The following is a 21,669-nucleotide window of genomic DNA, read 5'->3' on the forward strand; positions in this document are numbered from 1 at the left end:
GTTACGTCTGCCACAGATGGCCCCTGCCAGGCAGACTACACTCAAGACACCCCTGTGTACCATATAACATACACAAGCACTTGCAGGCACAACCAAAAGGAAAACAATTCTTCAAAACAAACAGAACTTGCTAGAGACTAATGAGAACCTTTTTCTGCAGAGGTCGCCTCACAGATACAGAGAAAGTTGGAGTACTCCGCCGGCTTTATAAGGCCAGCGCCGCAGCAGTACAGCCAGTTCCTCGCTGAGCTAGGACCAGCTCCGATGGACCTCATCAACGCTCTTGATGAATGGTCGTCTACAAGTTATTTGTTTTTGTGTGTATATAGTGATTGTTCGAGAAGAGTAGTTCAGTTTCAATAAACGACATTATACTAAGTGTTCTACAATACTGAGTATTCTCCAGAATGCTAACTAGAAATTATGGCTTTTAGGTGCCCCAAGGTGAATACATCAGAGTTGTGCACAGCCTTTTTGGTGACAACTGGGAGAGCTATGCCGATCCACAGTGCATGCAAGTCTCTCCATGTGATTAATTTAGCCACAAGGCATCCATTACAAACAACAGAACAAACCCTCCTCCCATACCATAGTGTGTGAAGAAGGTGGGTGAGGGAGCACCTGAGATGGAACTTGGACCAATCTATCAAATTCACTTCACTGACAAGAGCAGGATTTTCTAATGGATGCTGGTCTTAGAATAAGGCTGAGGATATTGTCAGGTAGCAATATACAGACTCAGCTGGGAGGAGGGTCAGTCTTGTTTTGGGACAGTATCATATAAGGATGTCACCTACTTATCATTCTTGATGGCTGAGAGTATCTGGACATTATTTTACTTTATTACTAGATTTGAGTTCTCATGGCTGGAGAGGTGTCATTTAAGTTACACTATTTACCATATTAAATATAAATTGTTTAAAATTTTTCATATGATATATGAAGAATATTTTTCACAAAAAGAATATATAACTGATGAAAACAATATTATTTTGTTCAGTAATGTTAGTCACTATTCCAAAATTCTCCAACAGAGAATGATGGTTGCTTTTTCAAGTCCTGTAAATTTTCTTTTTGTATATCACTTGAGGCAGACATTGCATTTCTTGAGGCAGTGCATTGAACATTTTTATGGAGATAATTGGAAAACTGTCTTTTGCTCCAGGCAGTTGAGAGGTTGGTATGTCTATGGTCCTCTTGTTGTGGGCTTCATAATTGTGCATTTCTTGGCTTATAGTGAGGGCCCCTTGGTTTTCTTTGCATTGATGAGAGGCATCAAACACATAAAGGCTGAAAACGGTCATAATACACAACAGGGTGACTACAGGCTTGCAGTGCTCCAGTCTTTTGCCTGATGTGATGGTCCTGACAGCTCTTTTTATGCATGTCATGCCCCTAACAGCAGCTCATAATTAACATTGCTACAAAATGAACCATGGACCTTGCCGTTGGTGGGGAGGCTTGCGTACCTCAGTGATACAGATGGCTGTACCGTAGGTGCAACCACAACGGAGGGGTATCTGTTGAGGGGCCAGACAAACGTGTGGTTCCTGAAGAGGGGCAGCAGCCTTTTTAGTAGTTGCAGGGGCAACAGTCAGTTGACTGATCTGGCCTTGTAACAATAACCAAAACGGCCTTGCTGTGCTGCTACTGCGAACGGCTGAAAGCAAGGGGAGACTACAACCGTAATTTTTCCCGAGGGCATGCAGCTTTACTGTATGGTTAAATGATGATGGTGTCCTCTTGGGTAAAATATTCCGGAGGTAAAATAGTCCCCCATTCGGATCTCCGGCCGGGGACTACTCAAGAGGATGTTGTTATCAAGAGAATGAAAACTGGCATTCTACGGATCGGACCGTGGAATGTCAGATCCCTTAATCGGGCAGGTAGGTTAGAAAATTTAAAAAGGGAAATGGATAGGTTAAAGTTAGATATAGTGGGAATTAGTGAAGTTTGATGGCAGGAGGAACAAGACTTTTGGTCAGGTGAATACAGGGTTCTAAATACAAAGTCAAATAGAGATAATGCAGGAGTAGGTTTAATAATGAATAAAAAAATAGGAGTGCAGGTAAGCTACTACAAACAGCATAGTGAACGCATTATTGTGGCCAAGATAGACATGAAGCCCATGCCTACCACAGTAGTACAAGTTTATATGCCAACTAGCTCTGCAGATGATGAAGAAATTGATGAAATGTATGATGAGATCAAAGAAATTATTCAGGTAGTGAAGGGAGAGGAAAATTTAATAGTCATGGGTGGCTGGAATTCAAAAGTAGGAAAAGGGAGAGAAGGAAACATAGTGGGGGAATATGGATTGGGGGAGAGAAATGAAAGAGGAAGCCGTCTGGTAGAATTTTGCACAGAGCATAACTTAATCATAGCTAACACTTGGTTCAAGAATCATGAAAGAAGGTTGTATACATGGAAGAATCCTGGAGATACTGACAGTTTTCAGATAGATTATATAATGGTACGACAGAGATTTAGGAACCAGGTTTTAAATTGTAAGACGTTTCCAGGGGCAGATGTGGACTCTGACCACAATCTATTGGTTATGAACTGTAGATTAAAATTGAAGAAACTGCAAAAAGGTGGGAATTTAAGGAGATGGGACCTGGATAAACTGAAAGAACCAGAGGTTGTACAGAGTTTCAGGGAGAGCAAAGAAATACAGTAGAAGAAGAATGGGTAGCTTTGAGTGATGAAATAGTGAAGGCAGCAGAGGATCAAGTAGGTAAAAAGAAGAGGGCTAGTAGAAACCCTTGGGTAAGAGACGAAATATTGAATTTAATTGATGAAAGGAGAAAATATAAAAATGCAGTAAATGAAGTAGGCAAAAAGGAATACAAACGTCTCAAAAATGAGATCGACAGGAAGTGCAAAATGGCTAAGCAGGGATGGCTAGAGGACAAATGTAAAAATGTAGAGGTTTATCTCACTAGGGGTAAGATAGATACTGCCTACAGGAAAATTAAAGAGACCTTTGGAGAAAGGAGAACCACTTGCATGAATATCAAGAGCTCAGATGGAAACCCAGTTCTAAGCAAAGAAGGGAAAGCAGAAAGGTGGAAGGAGTATGTAGAGGGTCTATACAAGGGTGATGTACTTGAGGACAATATTATGGAAATGGAAGAGGATGTAGATGAAGATGAAATGGGAGACATGATATTGCGTGAAGAGTTTGACAGAGCACTGAAAGACCTGAGTCGAAACAAGGCCCCCGGAGCAGACAACATTCCATTAGAACTACTGACAGCCTTGGGAGAGCCAGTCCTGACAAAACTCTACCATCTGGTGAGCAAGATGTATGAGACAGGCGAAATACCCTCAGACTTCAATATAATAATTCCAATCCCAAATAAAGCAGGTGTTGACAGATGTGAAAATTACTGAACTATCAGTTTAATAAGCCACAGCTGCAAAATACTAACGCGAATTCTTTACAGACAAATGGAAAAACTGATAGAAGCCGACCTCGGGGAAGATCAGTTTGGATTCCGTAGAAATGTTGTAACACATGAGGCAATACTGACCCTACGACTTATCTTAGAAGAAAGATTAAGGAAAGGCTAACCTACGTTTCTAGCATTTGTAGACGTAGAGAAAGCTTTTGATAATGTTGATTGGAATACTCTCTTTCAAATTCTTAAGGTGGCAGGGGTAAAATACAGAGAGGGAAAGGCTATTTACAATTTGTACAGAAACCAGATGGCAGTTATAAGAGTCGAGGGACACGGAAGGGAAGCAGTGGTTGGGAAGGGAGTGAGTCAGGGTTGTAGTCTATCCCCGATGTTATTCAATCTGTATATTGAGCAAGCAACAAAGGAAACAAAAGAAAAGTTTGGAGTAGGTATTAAAATCCATGGAGAAGAAATAAAAACTTTGAAGTTCGCCGATGACATTGTAATTCTGCCAGAGACAGCAAAGGACTTGGAAGAGCAGTTGAACGGAATGGACAGTGTCTTGAAAGGAGGATATAAGATGAACATCAACAAAAGCAAAACAAGGATAATGGAATGTAGTCGAATTAAGTCAGGTGATGCTGAGGGAATTAGATTAGGAAATGAGACACTTAAAGTAGTAAAGGAGTTTTGCTATTTGGGGAGCAAAATAACTGATGATGGTCAAAGTAGAGAGGATATAAAATGTAGACTGGCAATGGCAAGGAATGCGTTTCTGAAGAAGAGAAATTTGCTAACATCGAGTATAGATTTAAGTGTCAGGAAGTCGTTTCTGAAAGTATTTGTATGGAGTGCAGCCATGTATGGAAGTGAAACGTGGATGATAAATAGTTTGGACAAGAAGAGAATAGAAGCTTTTGAAATGTGGTGCTACAGAAGAATGCTGAAGATTAGATGGGTAGATCACATAACTAATGAGGAGGTATTGAATAGAATTGGGGAGAAGAGGAGTTTGTGGCACAACTTGACAAGAAGAAGGGATCAGTTGGTAGGACATGTTCTGAGACATCGAGGGATCACCAATTTAGTATTGGAGGGCAGCGTGGAGGGTAAAAATCGTAGAGGAAGACCAAGAGATGAATACACTAAGCAGATTCAGAAGGATGTAGGCTGCAGTAGGTACTGGGAGATGAAGAAGCTTGCACAGGATAGAGTAGCATGGAGAGCTGCATCAGACCAGTCTCAGGACTGAAGACCACAACAACAACAACAACAACACAAAAAAGTCCATCCTCCAGCCCCATGTCAAGCACTGAAGTGAACACATCAATAATAGGCTTCTATTTAAGGACAATAATGGACAGGTACACCATGCACACCCTCTGAACATCTTCCTCCACAAAGCAGGAATCAACCAAATGGAATGGTCTATGGTATTTGCTGATATTAATCTGAGTTAAGCATACCTTGGGACCAACTGAAACTTGCAGTGTGTCATTACAGGAGTCCTCCCCACACACTGAATTTCCTGAGAAGGCAGCTGTCAAAGAGTAGTACATGCTTCAACAGCAATGTCTGAACCACTTCATAGACAACACACCACAGAGAATTCAAGCATGTTACAATCCGCAATATGGAGTAACAGATGTGCACTTCCAAGTTTCAATTTGTAATACAGGTCACCTTCAGAACCCGATTACTGTTACTGCGAAGTGTAGCTTGTGAGTCAGGTAAGGATTTAGAGAAAAATTAGTTTTCTAAAGCAGCAGTTTTCTCTGAAACTACAAATTTGATGAACTATTTTGTAAGCCAACAAAATGAGAGAAAGCTGGCTACACTGGAACTGGCACATTCTTAGAAAAAAAAACTTCTGACAGAGGTCAAAACTACATGTTACCCAGAAACTAATAGAAAATAATTTGAAGGATATCCTTTTACAAATTTTTTCATTATTTCGAATCAAGGAGCAAAATTCCCTGGCACTTTCATTGTAGAGTTGCATGAGAAATGCATCCTGGTCTGAGCTTCCAGAGTTGGCTGCCATGTGTGCTTTAGGTGTGCTTGCTAGTGTGAATGAATGGTGTGTGTTTCTCTTTATTTTTCTGTTGAAGGCTATGGCTGAAAGCTTACATGTAAGTGTCTTTTATCTGCGACTGTCTGACTTAACATGTCATATTTATGGTAAGTAGTAATTTATCTTTTCTACATTGTTGATATTCCAATATGGAGTTTCCATTGATTGACAAATAGAAGTGGTATGGGAGTGCAGGCTTTCTTGGCAAATTTCATATATGAAGTTTTCAGGGGTTGTCAGCCAAGTAGCATCATTGTCTCATAGCAAAGTTTCGATGGAATGCACCTCCATCAACTTCAGGTGCCTGATTAAGCTAAAACTGAACATAAACAGTGAGTAAGTTCTCCTTTTTGATGGGATCAAAGGAATACCATGAATGAATGAACAAACGAATTAAGAAAAATATAATGGGATGTTTTTAAGAAGAACCTTAAAATTGTGCAGATAAAGAACATAAACATATGACCATGAAAGTATTATTTGCTGTTGAATACAACATGGTTCATTCGTCATCCTCCTCCTCTTTTCATATATATCTCTGTGTGTGTGTTTCAATTAATTCAATAGATTTTTGCTAAGTGTGTGGCAGCAATAGAGTGGGATGCAGCTGTACTACAGTAGAACACAAAGTTAATCCAATCTTACTGTTATTATTGGGTATACACATCAACTTATTTATAGTAAGCGAATATAAGCACAATCACTGAAAAACTAATGGTTATATGTGCAGAAGTTACTATTGAATTACAAACCTGTAGGTATTGTTCACTAGCATCTGCTGAGCTTTGATGCATGTACTGGCATGTGATTACAATACCATTCAGTATTTCTTCGGTAACATCAAGTTCTGGCATTTCATCCATAAACCGCATAGCAACAGACTGCAAAGAACATAAAAAGTTCATCTTCTTATGGCTCACAATCAAGGAAAATATTATCATGTACCTGACTTGAATCATATAACACAGTCATGGATGAGCAAGCACAAGACATTGTGTACAAAGGAAATTCTTCTGCTGTGCGATGTGAACGCTGTACTGAGTGTATCTGAATTAAGTAACTATGATGTGATTGTAATATACATGAATATGATTAATATCAAATGACAATATTTCAAATGTTTTCATATATGCCATGCTGACAGTTTAGTTGCAGTGTTTACTGTGTCAAATCAAATCTTTATCATGACATAACATGCCTCATACAATCAAAGATTGTGGCAGAGGTGATTTTTCAATTCCAACATTATGTACAGACTAACAAAATAATCAAATATTTAAAAAAAAGAAGAAATCCCTCCCCCCCCCCCCCCCCCCCCTGCCGCCCTCTCTAAGCTGTAGCAGTACATATTTTTCAAGCTGTAGCAGCACATATTTTTCAGGGTCTCCTTCAATATTTTATACATTTGGGTCACGCTTTATTAAAAATTGATGATGGTTTTAATCAAGCTTATATATGTGTGTATGAAGTCTCAAACTCTGTCAAATATGATGTATGGAATTACTCCAAGTATTGATGTCTAGTCATATAATTAATTACAGTTCCGTAGAAAACTGTACTGTACATGACACTGTGGCCAGTTGAAGTATATCAGAACTGTTAAAATATTCAAGCCATTATGCAGTGACCTAATGAACTTCTTATTGAATCCCAACATTTCCTCCCCATCTGTGGAGGACATCTTCATACCTCAAACAAACTGCAATCCCTTGAAGATCTCCTCCACAGATTGGGATGAAAGATTGGGTTTCAATAACAAATTCATCAGACCATGGCATAATAGCCCAGAATATTTTAATACACATAACATTTCTGGCACTTTATAGAGTTGAGATGTATGCCTAGTTCAATTTCAATTATACATTAAACATTTTAAATTTGCAATTAACACTGGTTGTATGATTTATATAGCCTAAAGTCAATACATAAGTGCAGTAGTAGTAGCAGTAGTAGTGGCAGTAGTTGATTTATTTATCTATGGATCACTTTTACAAGATACTGGGCATGTAAATCTATTACAGATTACGAACAAAAAACACAAGACAGTAAGGAGAATTCATGTGTGGAATACAAGCATGAAACGAGTAAAGGTACACCAGCTCAGCTGTATGCAGTAGGTCAAATCCTGCAACATTGTGGAGAAAACTGTGTAAGGCATAAGAAAGCCAAAAATCTGATGCTGTCTTTCAAGCTTCTGCAGATGAATTAATAACGTCTTCTCAACAACAGTCAATTCATAAATTATGATAAATTATCATCCTCAAGATAGCATCTTCACCACACATTTTTCTATAAATAAGGCCATACATGCACACAATAAAAAGCAGTTATGAGAATCTCTTCTGAGGTAGTAAATAGTGAGTGAACATAGGTATGGTTAAAACATTGCTGATATTATTTTCCAGTTCTTACAGACATCTTCAATCTCTCTCTTGTCAGTGATGCATATCCTAATGAGTAGAGATGAGCTTAATTTGACCAGAACCCAAGAATGATACCCCAAAAGCATTAGGTGACTACAGACTGTCAAGCTTATTACCCACACCACCTAAAGCCTTGGATATATTCTTCATGAGTAGATAACTGACTGTCTTAAAACTTACAACATCCATGACAAACACCAATCAGGTTCCCAGAAACATCATCCCTCAGCAACTGCATTAAACAAAGAGATTGATGAAACTAAACACGTCACAGACCGGTGAGAAGTCAGCATTTTAACACTGCATGATTTTGGTACCACTTTCCATCTGTTGATTATCATATATTACTTACGAAAATGAAACAGCTGACTTTCTCAAACAGTGCAACACTGTGTTTGAAAGTTACCTTAAAACCAGATGTCAATGAGTCATCTGTGAATCGAAGTCATCATAGAAATAAATGCTCTCATGTGGTACACTGTTTATCTTGTTAAACATCATTTATATGCTGATGACATTTAGTTGAATCTAAGCACCAGCATTAAAAACAATGCCACCATCATGTCAGGTATGGATGACAAACTTTTTTCAACATCATGATAGACACAAAACGTGGATCTAAAGTTAATCCTAAGAAATCACAGGTCTTCCTAAGCTGGCCAATGAACACCTTCATGAAACAATTTCTCCTATGTCCTTGTGGTGTCCAATTCCCTATCAAAGAACAGTGAAAGATCTTGGATGAGAAATAATTAACTGTCATAGCATGTAGGAAACCTCTGTCTCCTTTCTACATCCAAACTAACATTTTAGAGAAAAAACATTCCCAACAAAAATAGAACAATAATTAATCCTGCTGCATCTTTACTACTATAATATAGTTCAACATACAACATATAGTGAAAACTTGACGAAGCCACTGTAATATGGTAAACCCAGTTGGACAGTATGAACGGTGCAATACCAGTTATTAAGAACTCACGCGACATGAAATTTTGTATGTTTCTGGAATGTAGCTTACATGATTTCTTTCTCCAAACTATACTATGCAGTATAAAATTGTCAATAATTGTAAAACTTGCTACTATGTTTTGAATATAATACAGGGAAACATTCCACGTGGGAAAAAAAAATATATATTTGATACGTCTGCTTGTGTCTGCATATGTGCGGATGGATATGTGTGTGTGTGCGAGTGTATAACTGTCATTTTTACCCCATAAGGTAAGTCTTTCCGCTCCCGGGATTGGAATGACTCCTTACCCTCTCCCTTAAAACCCACATCCTTTCGTCTTTCCCTCTCCTTCCCTCTGTCCTGATGAAGCAACCGTGGGTTGCGAAAGCTTGAATTTTGTATGTGTGTTTCCGTTTGTTTATGTGTCTATCAACATACCAATGCTTTCGTTTGGTAAGTTACATCATCTTTGTTTTTAGATATATTTTGCTACTATGTTTGATTGACAGAGTCAAGTTTGAAAATTATGTTGCAAACAGGCACCTATATTCATGTTTCCTATGATTCTGAATCATTCTATTAAAAACTAACTATGCAGTTTCGTTATACAGGGTTTCCCACTCAAACTTCCCTGATTTCAAGGATCCAGGAGAGAAAAACCAAAGAAGATACAACAATGAAAAATGCACCACATTGTAGAGCATCTCAAAGAATTTATTATCCCTCATCAGAAGTGCCAAGTATGGTCACCAGAGTGCAGCATGGTCACATGAAGTGAAAATGGCGACTCCACAGCAGTGCGCGCAAACAGTAGTGTGGTTAGCAGAAACCAAATCGCAGATTACTGGTCAAAGAAATTATTGTCGTGTGTATGAATGTGATCCACCTGATGTGAAAACAATTAAGGAATGGTATAGGAAGTTTCTGGCAACAGGACGTATTCTGAAACATTCTGGTGCTGCATGTTACAGAGTTTCATAAAAGACAGTGAAGGACATCAAACGTTTCTCAGAACCCCAAGTAAGTCAATTCGTCAAGCATCTAGGCAACTTGATGTACCTCGATCAACATTGCATCGTGTAGTTCACCAGCGTCTTCATATATGTACAGGATTGTTTCATGAAGGTGTTCACTGGCCAGCTTAGGAAGACCTGTGATTTCTTAGGATTAACTTTAGATCCACGTTTTGTGTCTATCATGATGCTGAAAAAAGTTTGTCATCCATACCTGACATGATGGCGGCAATGTTTTTAATGCTGGTGCTTAGATTCAACTACATGTCATCAGCATATAAATTATGGTTAACAAGATAAACAGTGTATCACATGAGAGCATTTATTTCTACAATGACTTCGATTCACAGATAACTCATTGACATCTGGTTTTAAGGTGGCTTTCAACAGCGAATGGGTCAGTGAATATGGATATGATGCAGCAGTTTGTTTACCCTCAGATAAAAGACTTGCAACCCAACATCATTTTTCAAAGAGATGGAGCTCCGCGGCATTGGGTCAACAGCTGTTCACAAGTTTCTGGATAGGAAAATTCCCAATCATTGGATCGGACGCGGAGGACCCATTGCCTGGCCACCACATTCCCCCAACATTATGCCGCTTGATTTCTTCATGTGAGGATTTGTAAAGGACCACATGTATGTGACCAAAGTGCAACATTGTACCACTAATGCAATTGCAACAATAACAGAGGAAATGTTATAAAGGACTTCGCAAGAAACTGAATATAGACTCGATATTCTTCGTGTTGCAAATGGTTCACATGTAGAGGTGTATTGCTAATAAATAAATGAGTTCTTTGAGATGCTCTAAAATGTGGTGCATTTTTCATTGTTGTATCTATTGTAGTTTTTTTTCACTGGATCTTTGAAATCAGGGAGGTTTGAGTGGGACACCCTGTATTCTGGAACAGTAAGATGTGTAAATGTTAGGAACATAAAACACATATAACAAGATAATTAAATGTATATTTTTTGTACTGTTAAATGACTTGTAAAAATCAATTTTCATGCAAAAAACTTATATTTCATGATAAAGACAAGACGTACAAGTTGGTATATGTATCTTTAATCAAATGAAATACGTAAAGAACTGAAAGTCAGAATTAATCATTGTAAATTAATTTATTTAATAAATGAATTCAGCAAATAAATTTTCCAATTCTTGGATTATATAAAAGGCAGAGGTGCAGAGGCAACTATAGTTGTGGTACATGTATCAAAATTTGGTTAGGGCCCATGCCAAAGAAGTTTAAATTTTGTCATGTAGTAAAAGTTTTGTCAATCTTTATTCCACTCTGTTTTGTGCAAAAGAAGTGAATTGTAATAAACATGAAAAGTTCAATTACAAGCCTGATATCACCTACATTACTGAGAGAACAAATTTGCACAAACGATTTCTCCAGGCAGCAAACTGCACACTGACTGCCCAATTCATAACATAAAATAATCATGAGTATCTTTGTTGCCAGATTATATGTGAACACCGTTCCATCAACTTTAATTTTACATGATATACACTTGCTAAAAATATGTCACTTGAATTTGTCAATTGAATAATTGGCTCAATAGTAAGAGGTGTATCACAGCACAAGTGCTTGCATACGACATGTGTGTAACATTTGGTTCTTTCATTACATCAGTCTTTCCTATACTCAGTTAGGATGGATGTGATGAGATAGGAAACATGATTTTCACACTCTCTTCTTTCTTAATTGGTTTCTCAGTCACTCGTGTCCTCAATACCTCTCCTTGGATATCAAATACTTGTTACCATTCTCTAACAGCAATACAAGAGCTGATATGCCCAGCATCTTGGCTGTACACCTCTACAGCACAAAACCTTTATCCATCTCCTTCTCCAACCCAGCCCAGCCATCTAGTAACCTTTAATTTATTCAAAACCTCTGTGCATTCAAGAGAACACTGATTCTTTATCTAGTATCACTGGCATTAAGATTATATGTTAAGGAATATCCATTGAAGTCAAGTATGTTGTACTCAAGCAGTGTTTTCTGCCACTGTGTGGGCTACATAAAACACTTAGCAGAAGCCACAGCAGTCACGACATGTGGTCCTGTCTCTGATACCATATGTTATGCCTGTGATGGGATGGGAAGGGAATAGGATTTACTAGTATAGAACAGATCTTGCAGTAGGTCTTCCAGGGTCATGTAACTGATGTGGCAAGAGATTGGTTCAGAATGGACCAAGTTATTTCACAGATTGTTAGGACAGCAGAGGGGTGCAAAGTATTTTGAGTAAGCTGCCACTCATTTCTGGACATGATAATAGCCAAAACTTTGACAAAGAAAGTGGTTAATGTATTGGAGTAATACTGGATAATAATGGGATCATTTTTTGAAGTTGCTTTTTGCGGTGGGTATAAATTAGGAGGATGTGAGGATATGGCATGGGAGACTTGTTTGTGGACTAGGCATGAGAGACTTGTTTGTGGACTAGGCATGGAATGTAGTGCCTATCTGTGAATACAGCCTTCTGGGAAAGGAATTGCTTGTCAAAGCAGATGTGCCAGTCATGTGTAGACCAACTGTATGGGAATGATCTATTAGTGTGAATGAATTGTACATCTCACAATAGAGGCACTGTGGATGGATGGTCAGCCAGTGTGATATGGACAGAACTTTTTTGGGAGTCACTGGAGATGTAGGGGTCATCATTCAGGAAAGTGGCACACTTTGCTAAGGAGGTCCAGTTGAATTGGATGGGAGACAGAATATTGAGCCTGTGGAGGAATGAAGATATCATGTCTTGGCTCTGGATAGAGAACATTAATGTATTATCAATTAACCTGCACAAACAAGATTTTTAGAATCTTGGGTGGCTAAAAATGTTTCCTCTTAATGAGGCAAACATACATTGTCACACATACGGTCATTTACAACTTATAGGTCTAGGTTGACAAAGATGAGACACATTGTCATGGCCTTATAATAGGAATCATCTTGGAATTTGCCTCAGGCAAATCACAGAAAACCAAAATCTAGGTGCCCATATGGGGAATAAAGCATAAATCATTCTGAATATACAACGTAATATAACAACAAAACAATAAATTTTTGACAATATAATGTAACTGGATAGATAAAAAATTTACTTCACCAAGCTGCAGCAGGAGATGTATATAATAACTATGCAAGCTTTCGGAGCCAGTGGCTTCTCTTTCCGGCAGAAGGGTTGAAGGGGAAGGAAGAGGGGTCAAGGAAAAGGACTCAAGATGTCTAACGGATAGATTTTGGAAGAGTCATCCAAGAAATGTAGGTCAGGGGAGACTTACCAGATGGGATGAGAAGGAAACACTGTCTTTCCCTCTCACCCCATCTGGTAAGTCTCCCCTGATCTGCAGTTCTGGGTGACTCTTCTGAAATCTACCCCTTTCACTAGACCTCTCTAGTCTTTTTCCTTCATCCCTCTTCCTTCCTCTTCAACCCTTCTGCTGCAAGATCTTGCATAATTACAACTTCCTTTTATGCGTGTGTCCTGCTGCCGCTTGGTGACTGGGTTTTCATCTATCCAATTACTGAATATACAACCTGTCTTTCAACAATAGGCCAACCTGATTCTGTTTATCCCTTGGGTTAAAACTAGTGTTGCATTGTTCATTCACATCTCAAAATCCATCACTACACACACTATTACTGAATTGAGGGCCATGAGAATTATGATTAAATTCTATTTTGTGTACTATATCACTCCATTTACTTGCCTAATAAACTGAGTTATAATGACCATGATGTTGAGCTAAGAAACAGGTTAAGATGTTAGTATTGTCCATTGCAGAGCTTTAGTGGAAAGTTTTCCAGAAAAAAAATTAATGTGAAAGTGCAGTGTGAGAGGATAGTGTTTTATTATTATTTGGTAGTAGAAATTTTATTTATTCATGAGCCACTTTTACATCCAAGAAAATTAGAGATGCTACTCCCAGTAAAAGACACCCTTGGGCTCAGTATTCTTGGAACTCATAAAATACCTTGTGAATGTGGCAGCTGTTACAATGGTCAGCCAATACAAGCAGCCAGAGACAGTGGTCCTGTGTATGAAAGTTGTGACTGTATGAACGTGTGTGTGTTTTCTACTTTAGAAGAAGTCCTACTGGCCAAAAGCTCAAATGAGGGCAGTGTTTTTGTTGTGCCTGTGTGTAACTTCAACAAGTTCTTTATATGGTGAGTGGCAATCTATCCTTTTCATAACACTGTCATTATTCCGTCTGGATTTTCCATTGTTTAACTCTATTCTCTACTAACATGGATGTTTCTGGTAATATAACAAACATGAGTGACAGCAGTAAAATGAATTTTTTGAATTTGATATTTACAGTCAGTATATGGTTTATGGCTATCAAACGGAGATAATAGAAGAATCAAAGATAACAATTTACCATATAGCCAAGGTATTAAGAAGTTGATAATCGCTTAAACAAGAACGAAAATGTTGCTTTCTGATGACATCCTCCTTCAAAGCTAATCAATACTGCACACATACACACACACACACACACCCACACACATACACACACACACACACACACACACACAGAAAGAGAGAGAGAGAGAGAGAGAGAGAGAGAGAGAGAGAGAGAGAGAGAGAGGGAGAGAGAGAGAGTTACATTGCTGCAACCCCCCCATAAAGACATGGTGCTGTAGCTCAACAGTGGAGACCGGTTAGTTTGTTAGTCAGTTAGTTACATGTTCCATTGATCAATCTCATGGTAACCATAATGACGTGGAACGTGTCAAGTGCATAAGGAATGTACACATGAATCAAGGGATTTTTTTTTTTTCATTTAGCTTAAAATTTTTATTACCGACCCCATTCCCTTAAATGTCACAAAATACATATATTATACCTAAAGATTTATGTACTCCTATCAAGAATTCATCTATGGTATAGAAGGAGTTGTCAAGGAGATATGATTTCAGTATATTTTTGAAACTATTACTACTGTCTGACATTTTATTTCATGTGGTAATATATTGCCAAAGTTTTACAGCAACATATTTTATCCCTTTCTGTGCTAAGGTAGGTTAAGTAGAGGATACTGTAAGTCTTTCTTTATTCTGGTATTATAATCATGAATATCACTGTTGTTTTTAAACTGGTCCATGTTGTTTATGTGGTATCCACGTTCAATACCACACTTGTTAGGGGTTGCGGTTATCGGCCATGGTTCATATTAGTATTGTTGGACCTGCGAGTCGCGATCAGTGTGCTAGAGCCGCTCCGCAGCTTGTATCAAGTTTCTAGCAAGCTCTGTCCACTCTTGCTTGAGACATCAAGTAGTAAAGCAGCACAGCCTTCAGCTAATAGGCAGCAACTTCTAACAAGGCAGAGACGGCCTCAATAGCTTTCTATTTATAATTATATGTATGCAGCCAAGAACAATCCTGTACAACCAGTTAAGTACAATACATATTATTTTTTACCAATGGTTTCTAATTATTTTAGTAGTTGCAGATCCAGACCATGCAGCCAACACTTTATCGACGTTACCAACAAACCTGCTGTGATTTATATGTTTTTATTTAGCACTGGTCACCAGTCGACATTGGTGACGACTCGTTTGTCATCATCATAACAGTTGAGAATAAATTTCATTACTGAATAAATGTATTGTGAGGCTGTTGTAAGAATTCATAACCTTTTAAACAGATGCCTACAGGATGAGCCCCACACATTATTCTAACCACTTTCTTTTGAGCAGTGCATGCTTTTTGTCTAAGTGTTGAATTATCCCAAAATATTATTCTGTATGACATCATAGAATGAAAGTATGCAAAATATGTTAGCTTACTAATTTCTATATCCTCAAAATTGGCAATTATTCTGATTGCAAAAGTTGCTGAACCTATTCACTTTAGGAGATCCAAAATATGAATTTTTCAATTAAGATTCTCATCTATATGTGTGCCCAAAAACTTACCATGCTCTACCCTGGCTACTGTCTCCTGTTGAAGGAACTGTACTCCTTGCAACAGACAATTGAATGTACTGTGTTTTTTCAGTCCTGAGCAAGCCCATTTGCAGAAAACCAATTAATAACTTTTCCAAAGATGTTATTTTATCATTTTCTATAGGAGTTTCTTTTACTGGATTGATAATGATGCTTGTATCATAAGCACACAGTGCCAGTTTAGTTTCCTGCTACAGATAAGAAGGGAGGTCATTCACATATATCAAGAACAGAAGAGAACCCATGATTGAACCATTTGGAACACCTAATGTAATTTCACCCCAGTTAGATGAAGTGGCAAACTTTCTTAAACTATTTAAACTACTTAAACCATACAAAGAATCCTTTTTACTGTTCTGTAGATATGACTTAGACCACTCATATGCTGTTCGATTTATACAATAGAATTGTAATTTATGTAACATAATGTCACGGTTACACAATCAAATGCTTTGCAGAAGTCACAGAAAATTTCTATTGATGACATTTTAGCATTTAAAGACTCTATTACGTGGGCATTGAAATCGTATATCGCTGTCTCAGTGGAACAGCATTTTTGAAGTCTGAACTGTGATGTACTAAGAATCCCATTACTGATCAGATGGCTAACCACTCTTGAGTACATTATACTCTCGACAATTTTTGAAAATGCTGCAAGCAAGGATACTGGCCAGTAATTACTGACATCTATGGTGTCCCCTTTTTTGTAGAGAAGCTTGACAATTGCATATTTTAACCTGTCTGGGAAAATACCTTGAGTTAGTGATGTATTACATATGTGACTCAGAACATTAGCTGTAACTGCTCCGCATTGTTTTAATGTCTTGTTACAGATGTCATCCACTCCAACAGAGCATTTATTTTTCAAAGATTTAATGATTTTCCTTATTTCACAATACGATGTTAGGTGAAAATTAATCTGGCTAAGATTTCTCAAAAATGACTCTTCCATGTACTGCTTGGCTTTTTCTTTTGGACTATTCTCACCAAATTTTTCACTTACACTTAAGAAATGGTTGTTAAATACATTAGCTACTTGTGTTCTGTTGGTTAAGATGGTCTCATTCTCTTTAATAGTAGTACTACCTACCCCGGTGGTTATTTTTCTTGTCTCCCTTCCAACAACATTCCATATTGATTTGATTTTATTGCCTGAGTTGTTAATTTCATCTCTAGCATAGATATTTATTGATTTTCTAACAACGTTTCTCATTATGTTACAATATTTTAATAGTGTAAAATTACTTCTGAGTCTTTACTAATTCTTGCTGTCTCATACAAAAACTGTTTGGTGTTAAATTTAGGTTGTTGTTGTTATTAAGGGGTACAAATTTGTAAAGAAATATGTTGCATTTACCATTAGCATTTGGACAATTATATACATACTGTCAATTAATATTTCTTTAACTTTCTCTGAAGTGCTCTGAAGATACCGCATTGAGCAACCTTACACTTTTAGTTAATGGTTTCAGAAGTGTACGCCCTGCTAGGTTTAGTAAGTTAATCAATTGTGCACCATGGTCTGATAATCCATTTATCACAGGGAAAGTATGTTTTAGTTTTACATCCTCTTGCTGTACAAATACATTATCTATTACAGTGCTACTGTCTTGGGCTATATGTGTAAGGAAATTGATCACCGACTCTAGGGAAATTGATCACCGATTCTAAGTTATATGTCCTTTATAATACTTCTAGTTCACTTTTCCTTTCAGAACTGCTTAGCAAATTTACACTGAAATCTCCACAGATTAATAACTTCTTTTTTGTCTGACAGACAGCATAATAGAGTGTCAAACATTTTTATTAATAGCTCCCAATCTCCTAACGGGTGTCTGTACACTGTTGCTAGTATTAACACTACGTTTTCTATGTGTAGTTCACATGCATAAGTTTCAAAGTACTGATTGACGCAAAATTTGCTTACTTCTACTGTTTTGTATTTATACCCTTGTTATGTGTAAATGGCAACTCCTCCTTTATCCATTCTAGATCTGCAAGTGTAAGATACTAAATTATACCCATTTATGGTGACACTATCCATCCCCACAGCTCCATGGTGTTCAGACAGACAAAGTATATCAATCTCATTCTTATTTTTGAGATAATCTAAACACACTAACAACTAATCTACTTTATTTTTTATTCCCCTTGTGTGACTGTGGCCCCCTTACAGTATCTGCTAATAGAGAAGCTAACACATCTTTCCCTTTCCTATTTAGGTGCAAGCCATATGTAGTGTATCCCCACCTGCCAATAGCATCAACTGGAACAACACTTACTTGAGACTTTGGCCATGTCCGGAGAATCCTGTTCAGTTCAGTGTTGACATGCCTTATAGCAGTGTTTACCCGGGGTCAATTATGGCGCTGAAAAACCTTCACAAACCACACATTTATGTGCCCAGTTTCTGCTCCTATTTTATCCAGGTCACTCCTAATACTATATCCGGGATTCATAGTCAGGCTGTTTCCTGCTCCCCCAACCATAATTACCTGATCTTCCTTCTGAAAGTCGCTGCATAGCTGGCCGTCACCTGGCTAAGGCTAGCACTTGGTTTCACAAAACTTGTGACCTGATGCCCTGCAACTAATTTCTCCTGAAGCTGTTGACCTATGCCCCTCCCATGACTGCTACCTAGAAGCAGAATTCTTCCTTTCCTATTCTGATTTGATCCCGACCTGTCTTTTTTCTTTAAGCTAATATCCTGCTTTAGTCTACATTCAACTACTTCTGGATGAGGCCCTTCCTCCGCTGCTTCAGATAGGAAGCCACACTGATTTACTAACTGAATTTAGAAAGTTTTTTCAACAGTATCCCTTTTTCGCCATTTGCTTGCTTCCTTTTTCAGGCAGATTGTCTCTTTTTCCTCCCTTCCAAATTCACATTTTCTAATTCAGCCTCCTGTTAAGCAATTTTTCCGCCCTTTCTACATAATCTACATTGGTATGGACGAGCCTCATATTCTACTGTTTTATGCTCACCACTACATTCACCCCAATAAAACCATAACCTACAGTCTTCACAGAACACCCCCTCCTTCAGATTTCTACGCCAACCACCACATTTGTCACATAAGATTTGACAGAATAATTTACACAAAAGCAGAGAATAACTTGGCACAGGAGCACTGAAGTTTTGTTACCTGTAATATGTAACGAAATGCTAATGTAAAGAAACTTTTAAACTTACTTTCAAAATTTTAATTAACTACCTAAACTCCATATGACAGACATCAATTAATTTAACTTTGAACCACTAAGTATAGCAAAAAATAAAGATCTACACATGCACAAAATTCACACCTAGAATGTAGACAAAACTAATGACTACCAGCCTTTACTAAACACTTTCTTTCCCATCTAAATACACACAGAAAAGTAAAGCCTTCAATAGACAGCCTAGAGAAGAGGTAAATGCAATGGTCTAAAATGTAATATTAACTGAATTAGCTCTTATTTCACTACTTATCACTTAACTTAGCGAGAGCTTCATGGATGTGTGTCTCGAAGACCTTAGGATGAATAGTTATGTCCAGAGAAATGAGGTGACATGGGCAGCTAAAGGATGAAGGGGAGGACCGCTGATGGTTGGGAGGGAGAGACAGAAATGAGACATACTAGCAATGTGACACCAGTTGGCTCATCATGGTAAACACTGCAGGAGTAGTGTGTGGCACACAATGGACTGGAAGATAGTGGAGAGGAGAATGTGAATGTAGAAAGAGTGACTTGTGAGGCACAGAGATGAGGATGATCATCTTTCCAGGCATGATGACAAGTAGTCACTGTGAAGAATGTGGGTAGTTAAGTGGAGCTCAGCTGTTGTTCTCTCATGAGAATGACTGGAGGATTGGGTGCATCTGTAGATATGATAACAAACAACTATTGGCAGACTATGCTTGGAGGACAGTAGCCATCCTTAAGAGCCTAGTATGTCTTTCTGCATACCGGGAAAGGAATTGAGAACATAATTTTATTAACAACTATGTCACCACAACTGATAGATGGTGAAACAATTCCAGATGGAATTTTTGTCAGAAGAGAAAGGGAGGGAGAGAAGCATGAAGAAAGAGTAAAAATACATTTATAGACTGAATGTGTCCCTTATAACTATGGAAGTTCTTGTTGAGAACGTATTCCTCAGTTCTTGCAGTACATTAACTGAACTAGGACATAAAAATAAAATCCAAAGATTATTTGATAATTTAAAAACACAGGCAACACTGCACACTACACTTCTTAATACAAGAAAGCATCTGTACTACAATTATAAACACAGCTATGATGTTTTATTGGCCTCACCTGAAGAGCACTTTCAGGCCATGCACTAAACCAGTCAATTGTGCAACAATTAACAAGGGCAGGGAACTGTCGAAGACGTGCACGGAACACCTCTCCAATGGGACTGTTAGCAGAGAAATGATTAATCAGGTATTTCACAAAGAAAAATTAGGAAATTTCTTACACAAAATTATTACTGTCACACTCTGTTCTGAAATAATAAGACCAGTTTGCAACAACATCATAAAGCATTATTTGACATTTAAAATCATGATTCAGTTATTCACTGACCATGTTTCATAGGTCTTATTATGAAGGGGGGATCTAAGTTTTATGTGTATAAAGAAAGAGTGAAGGCAAGCAAGTGTTAAGAGAAGCAGATGTCACAAACTCATTACGTAAACTTTATTAATAGTTATCATTTAATTATTATATATTATTTGGACTTATTTACATATCAAAACCGACAGAGAAGCCATTACTTTGTAAAGTTTATTGCTTTCCAGATTACACACAACAGCTTGTATTATCTGCAATATCATTCTTGATATTTAAATAATCACACAAGCAATTGACAGTGAAGAAGAATAACCTTATTTTTTTAATACTTGAGGCCAGTTTACAGTGAATGTTATTACCTGCCATGCTGATAATGGAAATCTACAACCCGTGACTGTAGATAATCAACTTCTAGAAGCAGTAATTTGTAAGATATTTCTAAATACTAAAACAATTAGTTGCTACTCACCACATAGTAATAGGGACAATAAAAAGATTCACACAGTTAAAGCTTTTGGCCATTAAGGCCTTTGTCAGCTGTAGACATACATACACACGCACGCACACACACACACTCACATAAACGCAACATGCACACATGTCTGCAGTCTCAGAGAGCTGAAACCACAATGCAAGCAGCAGCACCATTGCATGATGGGAGAGGCAACTGGGTGGGGGTAAGGAGGAGGCTGGGGCAGGGAAGGGGAGGGATAGTATGGTGGGAGTAGTGGACAGTCAAATGTTGCAGTTTAGACGGTGGGCAGGAGAGAAGGTGCAGAGGGGGTGGGGGTAAATAGCGGAAAGGAGAGAAATAAAAGACATTAAAAGACTCTCTTTTATTTGTCTCCCTTCCACTATTTACTCCCTTGCCCCTCCGCACCTTCTCTCCTGCCCTCCATCTAAACTGCAACACTTGACTGTCCGCCACTCCCACCATACTATCCCTCCACCTCCCTGCCCCAGCCTCCTCCTTACCCCCACCCAGTCGCCACTCCCATTATGCACTGGTGCTGCTGTTCGCAGTGTGGTCTCAGCTCTCTGAGACTGCAGACGTGTGTGCAAGTTGCGTTTATGTGAGTGTGTGTGTGTGTGTGTGTGTGTGTGTGTGTGTGTGTGCGCGCATGTGTGTATGTGTGTCTACTGCTGACAAAGGCCTTAATGGCCGAAAGCTTTAATTGTGTGAATCTTTTTATTGTGCCTATCGTGACTGAGTATCTCCGCTATATGGTGAGTAGCAACTTTCCTTCTCTGGTATTGTTACATTCCAT

The 21,669-nt window shown here is 38.2% G+C and overlaps 1 protein-coding gene across 1 annotated transcript in view; it reads right to left on the minus strand.

Annotated features, from left to right (window-relative positions):
- Positions 1 to 21,669, minus strand: part of LOC124620075 (dynein axonemal heavy chain 1-like) — an 804,068-nt gene that overhangs the window by 277,758 nt on the left and 504,641 nt on the right. The window contains exons 31-32 of the mRNA XM_047146741.1: positions 20,144 to 20,246; positions 6,231 to 6,359 (exon numbers count right to left, since the gene is read on the minus strand). Of these exons, the coding sequence (XP_047002697.1) occupies positions 6,231 to 6,359; positions 20,144 to 20,246 (232 nt within the window). The remainder of the gene's footprint in view (positions 1 to 6,230; positions 6,360 to 20,143; positions 20,247 to 21,669) is intronic.

This window comes from Schistocerca americana, chromosome 6, assembly GCF_021461395.2.
Source record: "Schistocerca americana isolate TAMUIC-IGC-003095 chromosome 6, iqSchAmer2.1, whole genome shotgun sequence".
NCBI lineage: Eukaryota > Metazoa > Arthropoda > Insecta > Orthoptera > Acrididae > Schistocerca > Schistocerca americana.